Source organism: Micrasema longulum, unplaced genomic scaffold (assembly GCF_059751315.1).
Source record: "Micrasema longulum isolate JH-2025_06_02 unplaced genomic scaffold, ASM5975131v1 h1tg000767l, whole genome shotgun sequence".
NCBI lineage: Eukaryota > Metazoa > Arthropoda > Insecta > Trichoptera > Brachycentridae > Micrasema > Micrasema longulum.
In genome coordinates this window covers 84,746-98,139 of record NW_028277961.1, presented here as the reverse complement: position 1 = coordinate 98,139, position 13,394 = coordinate 84,746, and the positions used below count along the sequence as shown (strand labels likewise).

At 31.3% G+C, this 13,394-nt stretch overlaps 1 protein-coding gene across 2 annotated transcripts in view; it reads right to left on the bottom strand.

Moving 5' to 3' along the window:
* LOC148279102 (large neutral amino acids transporter small subunit 1) overlaps positions 1–13,394 on the bottom strand; it is a 101,603-nt gene that overhangs the window by 21,678 nt on the left and 66,531 nt on the right. For both annotated transcript variants that reach the window (XM_088230442.1, XM_088230444.1), the window contains exon 7: positions 7,317–7,410. In XM_088230442.1, coding sequence (XP_088086568.1) covers positions 7,317–7,410 — 94 coding nt within the window. The remainder of the gene's footprint in view (positions 1–7,316; positions 7,411–13,394) is intronic.

Below are 13,394 nucleotides of genomic sequence, written 5' to 3'. Positions count from 1 at the left end.
AACGTGCCTGTGGGCCAATGGAGTGGCTTCATTCATAAATAAAAATAAAATTACATTGAATATACCTATTCTATAAACATTTTCATTTGTAAACTATGTATTTGTATTTTATATTGGATTAAATAAATAAATAAAAGAAAAAAAATATATACTGCATTTGCAAAATAGTAAGGAGTATCTAATACAAAAAAGTGAAAATTAAATTACAATTACTATAGCGACTGCTTTTCTTGACATTTGGCTTGCTAACTGCCGGCTAAATGCAATAAATATCACGATAAATAATAAATAAATCAATAAAAATAGCAGTTTTTGAATATTTTCCATATATACACAGGTGAAATTGCAGGATTGTACGTCGCGAAACGTAAATATTTTGACATTTAATATTAGGTGTTCACGGATGTTGCATTGTGATCGCGAATACGATAAAAAACCATGCTGAAAAATTGTTATCACGTCGCTTATTAGCACTTCGATAGTTATTTGTAATTGAGCTACAGGAAGATACGGCTATCGATGAAAAAAAAGAAATCGTCATATTTTATTTTCAGAGTGGCAACATTTCATCCGAAGTGCTGTCATTTCACCTTATGGCGCGTGCGCATTATATCATCCCAATCCTCAAATGATCTGACACATGCGCTATAACAACCTCGAATTTTGAAATCTTAACCGCTAGATGGTGTTATCTTAAATGTCAAACTTTACTCCGCGCTCAATGTCAAATAGAAATTGACTTGTTTCTCGAAAGAAAAAAGAAAAAAATAATAATAGGTTTCTGTGCTACAACGTAGTCACCCTAAAACTATTTAAAATTAAAATAAATCGATTTTTGTCATTTTTAGTGTCAAACATAATAAGTTCCGTGACGTACGGGTGGCCTCGATAGATGTCGATGTACTTATATACCTCTAAACACCAGTGGCGAATAATGATTTTATTTACAGGTAAGCTATAAAAAAATATCGTATATTTGTACCTACATAAAAGGTACATAATATAATGTAAGTAATATATACTACAAATGAATATTTTTCTGTGGTTCTGTGTTATACAACAACTCTCATTCATGAAATCAACTCAAACGACGTAATTTCGTGATATATTATATTATATAGATATATTATCTATTATGTTAATACATAACTCTTAAAAAAATAATAAAAAATAGCACTATGAATTCAGTCGATATTAGATATTTAATTGAAATGTCAACTGGCCGAATTGTTCTAGAAATTAATATTGCTAAAAACGGCCGCGTCGAGCGCCATATGTCCTGCAATATGACGCATGAAAGTAATTATAGTCTTATGTCAAAGTACCATCTCAAAGAAAAATAGCCCTTTAGAAATAATTTTTGAAATACTGTTTTGCAAATCAAGAATCTTCAAGCAATTTGTGTAATCTGCAAGTTTAATCTAGGAGAAAAAACCCGCACTGGGATTAAGACATTCAAAATATAGTATACTTATTTGTATGACAAAATAAGCTGGAATAATCGGCTAGTTTCTTGACTCAACGCAGGCGCTGGGCGCGCTTTATTAATATTTATATTTTTATTAGGATAACAATACAAACGGTGGAAATGATTTTAAATAAATAGTGATTATTTTTCTGTAAATAAAGTTACAGTAAAACATTATGGCTAGTCAAATACAATGGTAAGCTGCGCATAATCGCTTCTATACACGGTTCGCCCCTGCTAAACACAAAAAACATGGTCTATAGTGTATTTTTGTAATCGTTTGGGAGAATTCGTCTCAGACTATACCGTCATAATGAAGGTATGGCTTCCGTATCTTCCGATTGTAATCGCCCCCCTGATGAAGTGTATAATATTATACTTAGAGTTCCATTCAAAGCAGAGTACTGGATTAGTTCTAATCTATAGCAGAGTGCAGTGCTCAATTGAGAAAGATTTATATTAGTAGGTAGATTTATCTGTGTTGGTATAATTTAAATAGATTTTTAATTTGGTTAACTCTTGTGTGGCTGTGACGTCATACTAGTCGACATAGGATAAAAGACTTGATATATCTCTCTTTTTGATATGATGAAATGGTATTTTTTGTGATCTTCCAATAGACATTTTTACACCAGTTTTGAAAAATAATATTTTTACAACTATACTGGATGTTAATACAAAAAATATTTATCCTTGCTACGCGAAGAATGAATATCCGCTAATTCAGCAACACTAGGTTTAATTTCTTCTGAATAAGAGAGAGCACGAAGATAGGACTTATAACCAGCAAGACAGAGACGCTGTTCTGTGGCGGGTGTTGTTTAAAACAGATTCGGTCAGTTAAAGACAGTAATGGGGGACGCACGCGCGTAATATGAGCGACGTACTTATGATTTTTAATTTACTTTGCTATAACAGGGCTAAATTACATATTCATTTGCATAAATTATTAAAAAAGAATTATGAAACAGTAAATGTCCATGTTTTTTTTTCATTCTACTATTGAACTTCAGTATATTCCGTCTTTTACTAGTGGTAACACGATGTTACATCGCTGCGCGCAAAGGGATTATTTACCACAGTCTTTTAAGAGTTAATAATTTTGCCCATTTCTGGTCAGAATAAGGTTTTTTTTGGTATATGAAATAGAACCGGAATCCCGGACGAGTGTTTTCAATTTGATGGCTAATCTCAGGTATATGTTCCGTAAAATGAAATCGAGTGGAGTTGAAAACTTTATGTCACGCTCACATAAACAAAGGCTATCAAAAACCTAAATGGATTTATTTATTTGTTTATATAAACGTTCAATGGGCATTTTTAAGGACATATTTACGCATAGAAAATTATTGTAAAAAAGTAGAAAGACTCAATGGTATATAGTAGACTTTGTGGGAGTGGAAGCGGGAGAGAGGTGTTTATAATTGAATTTGATTCAGTGATCGTTTGAAAGAAGACAACTTGTTATCAAAGAAATCAAGACTGGTATGTTTGTTGGCAGACCTAAGAATTCTGGGCATAGGGGAATAAAAACCATAGTTAGTTCAATGGTTATCGGTAAGAAAGAGTAAGTTTTGTCTGAGGTTTCTAGTTGGGATATTTAATTTTATTGAGCTCAGTAGTTTAGGCGCATCAAATAATGAATTGAGAATTTTTATTTAGGACTTGAAAGTCGAATTTATTTCGACGTTCTTGAAGAGAAGATATATTTACGGTAGTTTCTAACTCATTGTACGTATATTGGTCACTGGATAAACCCAACCTCCAGCCTATATTTCTCAAAAATCGATGTTGAACTGATTCAATATTATTGATGTGATCATCATAATGTGGATTGTTCTATTCACATAATATAAACCCTGATACTGATTAACAGGAAGAAATCAAGAGGAGAATAATGGCTGCCAACCGTTGCAACTACGAGCTTTAGAAACAATTACAGTCCAAACTAGTACGAAAAAATACTAAAATAATACTGTACAACACTCTGATTAAACCAATTCTGACATATGCCTCCGAAACCTGAGTTATGACAAAGAATATTGAGAGAACCATTGCAGCTTTCGAAAGAAGAAACCTAAGAGTTGTTTATGGTCCTGTGAGAGGAAACAACCATTGGCGTCGTCGCTATAATAGAGAGCTATACGAAATCTACGGAGCATCCGATGTAATCAACTCCATCAAGGTGGGACGCTGGAGGTGGGCTGACTATACAATTAAGGCCCAAAATGTGATAGATGGGCTGCATCAGTACGGATACGACAATGTTGGAAGTGAGGAACTGGAGAGGAAGAGGAAGGAGACTCCTGGATTCAGCCAAGGCCCACCCAGGGCTGTCGAGTTTATGATTATGATGCTGATATTGATCAAGTAGCCACTTTCTTATTTTGCTCTTATTACGTAAGATGTTAAATTTAAGCTCTTTTGATAATGAATTAAAATGCTAGATGCTAAATAGTTTAGAGTTCTCGTACTATACTCATAACATAGTTTGGTAGTATTTTTTTTTCATTTAACATATGCATATATTTTTATTTGTCATTGTTATTTAGAATCAGCTCGATATTTAAAAATAAATTAGAACACAGCTATCTAACAAGATTTACATCTGTTGATGGCCTAGTAGTACCAAAATTTAAAAATAAATATGGACAACGTACGTTGGATTATATTGTTCCAAAAGTATTTAATTTGTTGCCACTTGACATGAAAACATGTCATAGTAAAAATAAAATTAAGTTTCTATGTGGTTAAGTGTTTAGTAGATAAAACGTTCCTATATTGATTTATTATTTATGTAATATTTATGTAATACATTTTTTAAAGTTTTTTATATTTTTTATTTATTATTATTTTTTTACATTTATGTATTTATTTTTTAAAATTTTTTTTTTATCCCTCATTGAATACATTTTTGTTATTTTCTTGGGTTAACCTTTTCTTTTCTTTTATAACTTCTTACTTTCATATTTCATTTACATTTTTTAGATCTTAATTTTAATATGTACTTTTAATTTTCTTACTAATTTTTTTTTTCTGTAGATATGAATTGAAATTCTCGATTTAATTTACTTTGTTTAATTAATTTTTTTATCTTGTTTTGATTACATTTATGAGCACACACTATTTATATATGTGTCTATTATTTTTTTTTCTTATATTTAAAATATATTTAAGTAAATTACTATTCTTTAATTTTAATTGTATTATTTTACTCTATTTTTTTACTAAAAAAAAATAAAAAAAATATCTTTAAACTATTTTAATGTTTATTATTTTATACGTATACAGTATTATGTCTGTACTCTTCTTATTTGATTATTAATTTAAACTAATGTCTGAGCACCCGATGACAAACTATTATTGAATAGTTTATCGGGACAAAATATATCTTAATACTTTGTTTTCTTTATAATGTATTAATATTGTAATAATATGTTTATTTTATTGAATAAAGACTCTATAAAAAAAAAAAAATATTTAATAAACAAGGTTAGTATTATCTCAAATTGAATTCTTATGTAAAAAAACACAGGTTTACAACCTAAAGAGCTGAAATATAGCGGGTTGTGGTCCCGTGGGAGTATTGTGGACTTACGGGCCAAAGGTCATAGGTTCAAGTCCCACTCTACCACAACTCGGTTTCCCTTTTTCGTGCCAAGTTTTTTACGACTTTTAGGAAATGGTCTGAAAATTTAATTTCAAATAAATTTAAAAAATTTAATTAATAAATAAACAAAAAACTGAAAACTAAAAATTGAGTAAACAATAAGAACTAAAGTGTTTCTCTATTAAAAAAAATAAATATGTTCAATCATGTATTTTTTAATTGAAATCGGGATGTGGTCCAGTGGTTAGTATTGGGGAGTCACCGATCAGGGGTCTGAAGTTTGAACCCCACTCTACCCTAAATTGATTTTCATTTTCTAATAGTGAGTTATTTACAACTCGTTGAAAATTGTTACAAAAATTGAAATATTTGGATGAACTATAATAACGCTGTTATTTTTTTTTCTCTATAAAATAATGCATTGCATTCATTAGAAAATGCTGAGTTGCTTCTTGTATCGATGCTATATATTTTAGGTAAAATTACTTGGCACGCGTGTGTGTCATTGATCACTGGATTCGGCCCCACAGTTTTATTGAATTATTTGACTGCATGGGTTAAATAAAAAATAACAAAGTATTATAACTTTTGACATAATAGGATGGAGAGGCACTAATAACTCAAAAATCAATAATTAAAATGATTTTAAAAAGCCCATCAGATACCCCAGCGTCAAGTTCTTTGAGAAATTCGGGATCTTGTAAATAAGGCAATTATATATATTTAGAATAATGTTCGTAAAAGCAAATTATTCTACCAAATCCCAAAAGGAACAGTCCCAGACTACCAAAAATCAAACTAGAGGATGGGTCATGTAGTCTACAACAAATTCTGAATTCGGGCAAAGAAATTTTAGGTTTCTGGGCCCTAAAATATTCAATATATTACCCGGACATTGCAAAACCATGACCCGGATTCAACTAAATAAATTTGTAAAAAAATGGTTACTGGGTTAAGTAGAGAAAAATCAGAAAATTTTACTAAAAAACATTCTTAAATAATAAAAAGTATAATTCAATATTGCATAATTGCATACTAAATTAACTAGTAGGTAGTCATGTTATTGTTTAATTTACATATAAATGTCTGCCTTAAAACAGGTTGTCCCTAGTTAGGCAGACAAGACATAATCCAGAGAAATCTATTACCTAAAACATGTGGTAGATAAAGAAATTGTAATTTTTGATAATAAACAGATATATCATTGTTATTATTATTGTTATTGTTTACCATAGAATTAAGAATAGTCCATAAGAAGCGTAGAATCATATTTGAATACATCGGACTGTGTCCAATAATTTCCCCACTTAGACACATTTTCGCCGCGCGCATACTTGAAGTCACCGAGTAATATTGCCAGATCGCGAAGAATAAAACCATAACACAAATGTAAGGTAAAAAAAAATTGTTAATTTTTCTAAAATTTTATTGTGAAATCGGAAACATTGATCGACACAACAGAGTAGATAAGTAAAGGGTCATTTAATAAGAGTAATTGAATTAATGAACTTTGAACTTAAAACTTTGAACGTAAAACGGATATTTTTAAATCATGTTAAATAATATTTTCTGTTTTAAAGATAATGTCGGCCAAATGTCTACCACGGCGTTGTTCAATCCGAGGTTCAATTTTCATTATTTCTCTTATTATATGAGCAAAGTAGGGTAAACATTTTTACTACTCTGGCAACACTAACGAAATTTCCATTTTGTTTCTTCGTCAATCTGACAGATGGAAAAATAATCCAATTTTTATGTAATGCATTTGTGACAAACACATTCATTTGATAATTACACATGAAATGTGATTGCATCCTGTTTCTTTAAGATCCTAGCAGTATTTCTACACTTTAAAAGGACACCACACGGCATGGTTAAATTCGAATCAGGAGTTGCGTACTGAGCGACGTCTACAAAGAAACAAATGGGTCAACACGTAAACCTACTCTTTTATGAGTAGTTGAGTCGCCTTCTGTTTGATGTGCGTATGCTGTTTCTGAACTATTCTTAATTCTATGTTGTTTACCTTAGTTACCTAAATAAAATTATAACATAATAAGATAATATGTATTTATAATTCCATGGTGACCTATTTAAAATAATGGTTCTACAAAAAAAAATGTTTAGTGAGTATCATTCATTGATGTCTAATTTAAGAAGCGATTATGAAATACATATTATATCGGTCTTGTTTAACATGGCAAAAGTGGATAAAAGCATAAAAAAATGCTAACTCACCATCCATTGTACGCGAAGAGTCCGGAGTAGAAGGAAAGAGATAATGACGTCACTTCCATCTTGGTGTTTTCAAAGGTAAAATGCTCCACGTGGCCTAAAAAGAAAAAGGTGATAAATAATATTATTATATTTCATTAGTTTACATGGCGGCCTCCGTGGTGTAGTGGTCAAGACGCTTGACTCACGAACGGAAGGTTCCGGGTTCGATTTCCGGTGAGAACACAAAATTAAAAATGTGATTTTTCTCAAGTCTGGTTGTTCTGTAATGTAACTCACCACTGTAATTGGGCCTCCTGGCCTGTTGTGGTGCAAAAAAAAAATGAAAAAAAAATATGGTAACAATTATATTCAGTTCTAGCGTAAAAATAATCAGTTAAATATATCATCATCATTCCCTCTCCGCACCTAATAGTGCAAAGGACACTGCATTGGTATACCAATCGCAGCACATTTTTGTTACATGAAGGCAAGATGATCAGTCTCACGCTGCAGGTACCAGCCAAGGGCCCCGATTTCAATGGGAAGTTAACATTTATCTTTAATTGTATTTACAAAGTAAAATTTAGTTTTCTGTATGAAAAGCAGAATACGCATACCATTTTTTTTTCTAATAGGTTACCGACGAAAATACTTTGAATATTTATGGAAATATACTCATTTTCTCGGGAGTCATTAAGATTAACAAATTACAACAGGGATGGAAAATACCTTAAAGAAGGGAATAAGTAAATCTAGGCGTTTACAGGGCTTATGACCTGTCATTGGCTGGTTTATGTGGCCACTTTTAACACTGTGTAACATTTAGCATTTTGCCTATGGTTGAACATCCATGTGTCTTTAACTTTTCCATTTTAGTGAAGTTAAAGAGCTGAAACCTTTACTGCTGTGAATAGATTCATCTGACTGAATTATTTCACATACTAGGCAACGCCCGAAAACAGTTTTCCAATTCTTAAACTTCTTCTTGGACCAGTTGGTTTTATTATAATATTAAAGTATCCACTTAAACCAGCCAATGACAGGTAATAAGCCCTGTTGTAATTTGTTAATTTTGTATTTGCTTTTGATTCCCCATTATGTACACAATTTTTTTTTCTTTTACGTAATGGGGAATGTTAAAATATTGTATATGACACTAGCGGACCCAACAGACGTTATCCTGCCCGAACGTTGGCTTACCTGCTATTAGATTGAAAAACACTTTTCATTGATAAGTAGGTACCTAGGTACTTGTTTGTGATTGAATTCCAAAACTAAAAATTGTTAATATTAAAAAATATATTGAATTTAAGTAGGTACCTAGGTACTTGTTTATGGTTGAATTCCAAAACATAAAATAAATATTTTTTCAAATTTAGCTTTTTTTTTGCAAACGTCAAACTCTGGTTGTTTCACCAACAAAGGGGTGTACTTATGTAGGAATACGATTTTTAAAAATGTATTGAATTTAATATTATTTTAGTGTTATCAAAAATCCAATAAAAAGAAATAAATAGGTAGAAAATATAAGGAATTTAAGGAAAGAATCTGATTGAGATCCACAAAAAACTAATGCTGTTTGTAAACATTCAAAAACAAACTTTTTTATACACAAAAAAACAACATCTTTCCATTTTTTTGCAAATGCATTCTCCTCGAATGCAACCCTAGTAGATCGATGAATAAAGCATTAATGCTCCTAACATTTTTTTTACATATTTGATTGAAGATTTTAATATCTACGAATACGCACAGCGCAAAGATTTATACAGGATGTTCTTTAAACCCTGTCACATGATCGGTATGAGCAAACCACGATGATCGGTATGAGCAAGAAACCACGATGATCGGTATGAGCAAGAAGACATATTGGCACATTAAAATAAATTTTTAGAACTAATAAAATTTACAAAAATAAAATATAAAAAAAAAACAAATGGTGGTTTACTTCTGCAGAGGAGAAACGAGGAGGGGGGAGTCTGATATACCGTCAACCGCGCGGCGGCGCCCCCCCTCGCTTCTCCCCTGCAGAAGTACGCAACCATTTGTTTTTTTCATATATTTTCTTTAAAAAAAATTTTTCGTTCTTAATATTTTTTTAAATATGCTAATATGTCTTCTTGCCCATACTGATCATCGTGGTTTCGGATGTGACAGGGTTTAAAGAACACCCTGTATTTCTTTGAAAACCGCACGTAGATCGGTTAAGCCATTTAGAAGGAGTACGGTGACATCACACGTACAGAGGAATCATATATACATATAAAGATTTGTGCATCGTAATATTTTTAAAATAAACTATTAAAAAAATAGTTTGACCTCTCTGAGAGCGAAGCATGGGAGCCACTTATGTATTTAAGCAACTCAAATAGCAGAGCAAAAGTATGTACCTATATAATATCCGAGTGGCTACATTATTATCATTCATCTGTATGAATAGGTAGTGTCGTACACGTTTATCGAGGGGACATTGTATGACCCACGTATAAAAATATGACCTTATTTAGTACCTTTAACCTTTAACTAAAGAATTGTCATTGAACCTGGGATTTTCGTAAGTTCTTTTTTTGCTTATTTTTTTTACATAGCTTAGCCATTAAGGCTTTTTAAAAAACATGAAAAATTAATTTGTACAAAGTAAGCATCCACCCCTTTCCCGAAACTGTTCATAAAGACTTGATTCTTTCTTCAGTTTCGCATATGTATATTTACAATCAAACCGCGGAAATAACAAAACAAAGAAACTTTAAAAGCTTTCATTGTACCCCTCACTGCAGTATTGTCGATTTGCGATCAATCAAATACACGTGGTCAGTACAATCACCTTTTTCTAATTTCTTAGTATGACAGTGAAGGAATACAGTGTTAGTTCCAAATTGAGACCGCGGCCGCACGCTCCAGATCCCGCCTCGGAAAGGAAGAAGAACGTAGTAATACAAACAAATCAAACAACGACACAAAACCCAAATACATATGGGAAACATTAGAATAATTTTCCCTGTACAACATGCACTCGAGCAACATAAAAAAAACAATACGTATCTTTACCAAATCACAGAGGAACATCAAATTATCAAGACACTACTGGCAAAATCCTAACAGAGATCCTAACATGATCCCTATCGAACTCAGGCGAAATTACTTCTCGTCATAATACTGAATTCCTCGCAAAATTATCCTAATACCAACAGTAGAAATAATCCTATGCAAATACCCTAATCGTCTTAACAATCTCTCAGACCTTAGAGCAGACGAAACGGGTCCTAGAGCATGGTCGTCGCGTGTTTCTCTTAATATTTTTTTACAGAAAAATATGAAGTAAAAATAATATACTCAACATTAAAACAGAGACAAAAATCCAAGCTAATATTTTTAATGCGAAAGTGTGTTTGCTTGTTTGTTTGTGTCTCTTTCACGTCACAACGGATGGTGTGATTTTTTGCATAGGGATAACAGAAGAGCTGGGCCTCAATTATGAACGCTATCTTCATCTGTACATATCGAGGCGGTATACTTAACTTCTGAACTATTTTTATCTACCTCGGTATGTTACCTACTTGTCATCTTGACATCATACGATAAAAACTAACCAATGAATTATTGCAACAATTAGACCGCGTTCCTTACTTCATCAACATTTTAAATGCTTCGCATTTATATTTTAAATAAGCCTCTGTGATAAAAAGTGTCCACTTCAAAGAGATTATAAACTCAAATAAATCTCAATCCAAGCAAAAAATGCTCGCTTGAACATAATTTTGATATGACTTTTGACAACTACCAAGACAATATGCTTAACGATCGTCTATATTTATTTACCGAGCGACTACGACTACTCCTTTAACTTCTCGATACGCACACTCCGGAAGATAAGAAAAATTCGGAAAAAATACAATAACTAATTATGTTTTTATAGTGGTAACTTTCTTATGCCTAGATACTCTCATATGTTAATAAGGCAGAATCTAGCGACATATTTTTTTGCATCAGCCTCTCGTTTTGGAAATAAAAATATTGAATCAGTTTAACATTGATTTTAAAGAAAGATAGGCAGGTGGTTGGGCTTATTCAGAGACCAATATACGTATAATAAGTTAGAAACTAGCTAAAATATATCTTCTCTTCAACAACCAGTCTTGATTTCTTTGATAACAAGTTGTTTTCTTTCAAGCGATCACTGAATCAAATTCAATTATAAAAACCTCTCTCCCGCTTCCACTTCCACAAAGTCTACTATATACCATTGTGTCTTTCTACTTTCCTTTATAATATTTTTCTATGTATAAATATGTCCTTAAAAATGCCCATTGGGCGTATATATAAATAAATAATCTCGAAAAATTAATTTTCAAATGTGGTTTCATACTAGAATACTTCATAGTCGCTGGGCCCCGATTACAGTGGGAAGTTAACAGTGTTATCTTCGACTGTCTATAAATAAAAAATCATATTTGCGAAAATGAGTATATTTGCATGAACATTTAAAGTGTTTTCATCGGTAACATATAATTGAACATGTTTAAATGAAAAAAATGTATGCATATTTCACTTTTCATACAGAAAACTTAATTTTACATTGTAGATAAAATTGAAGATAAATCTTAACTTTCCTTTGTTATCGGGGCCCTGGACTGGCATCTGAAGCGTTAAGTCTGATTATCTTACAGTATCTTATTAGTAACAAAAATGATCGAGATGCGAATCAATTGTCCTATGCACCATGTGAAAGGGGAATGGCGATATCGAAATCATGTAAAACGAGGTTCCAGTGTACTGTTATTTTCCAGTGCATCTCGGTTCATTATTATTTATATTATTTGGTCTGGAGTGGGTTGAAGGAAGTCTCTAATAAAACGTAATCTTGATTACGCGTCTGTATAATCATATTATTACATGCATACTTGTATGTAGATCTCTTTTATATGGCCATAGTACTGTTTGTTAATTTGACACTTGCATTTTCCAAAGGATAAAATTTGCTTACAAATCGCTTCTTAAGAATGGAATCACCCTTCTCTGACGTAAAGACAGATCATTATCCCTCACGCTAAAAACGCTTCAACCGTTAGTTTCGATCAATAAATTTGTTGAATCGGCAATGTTCTGAGTATGTACAAATGTTCTAGATGTAGGTTCTGCAGTGCAGATTAAGTGTTCTTTTACACATTCTGTACACATGTGAATGTGATGATTTATATCGCAAAAGAAGCCGCTCCGCTCCCTCGGTGGACCATTGGTTAAACCTGTAGTCTGGTAAAATGCGCGCAAAACTAGGAAATCATACGATTTTGCTGTTTTAAAACTAATGTTTTTTTTTAATCGCGCAATAATAAAAAAATAAAAAAACACAAATTAGATAAAAACAATAATTTTTAAAGGTATTTCTATTAAAAAATATACTTAAAAGTTTTATGTAACTAAAATATAATTACTTTTAAACCGGCAGATTACGCCCTTTAAAATTTAGACTGAACTTAGGTATCTGGAATCTCAAGTATTGAACTAAAATTTTTTCAAATAATTTGAAGATTATTTTTATTTTTATTTTTGAAAAGAAATCCAAGCATTTAAAATCACATAATTTTTTGTAATATTTTCCTTTATTTCTACGTAAAATTACTAGTAAATACTTTTAAAAAAAAATATTGAAATATTTTAGTTGAAACCTTTTTCTATAGAATTGTATTTTTTTAAAAAAAAAAAGAGGATAGTACAATTCTATATAAAAATGTTTCCACTAAAATATTTCAATAAATATATGGATATACCGAAGGCATAATTTTACGTAGAAATAAAGGAAAATGTCTCAAAAATGTATGCGATTTAAAATACTTGTATTTATTTTTCAAAAATAAAAAAAAAGATTATGCTACGGACACTTTCATGTTAAATTTATTATCTTCAAATTATTTTTACAAATTTTAGTTCAATACTTAGTCGTTATTGAGATCCCAGATACCTAAGTTAAGTCTAAATTTGAAATGGCGTAATCTGCCGGTTTAAAAGTAATTATTTTATTTTCGTAACATAAAACTTTTAAGAATATTTTTTAATAGAAATACCTTTTAAAATTATTGTTTTTATCTAATTTATGTTTTT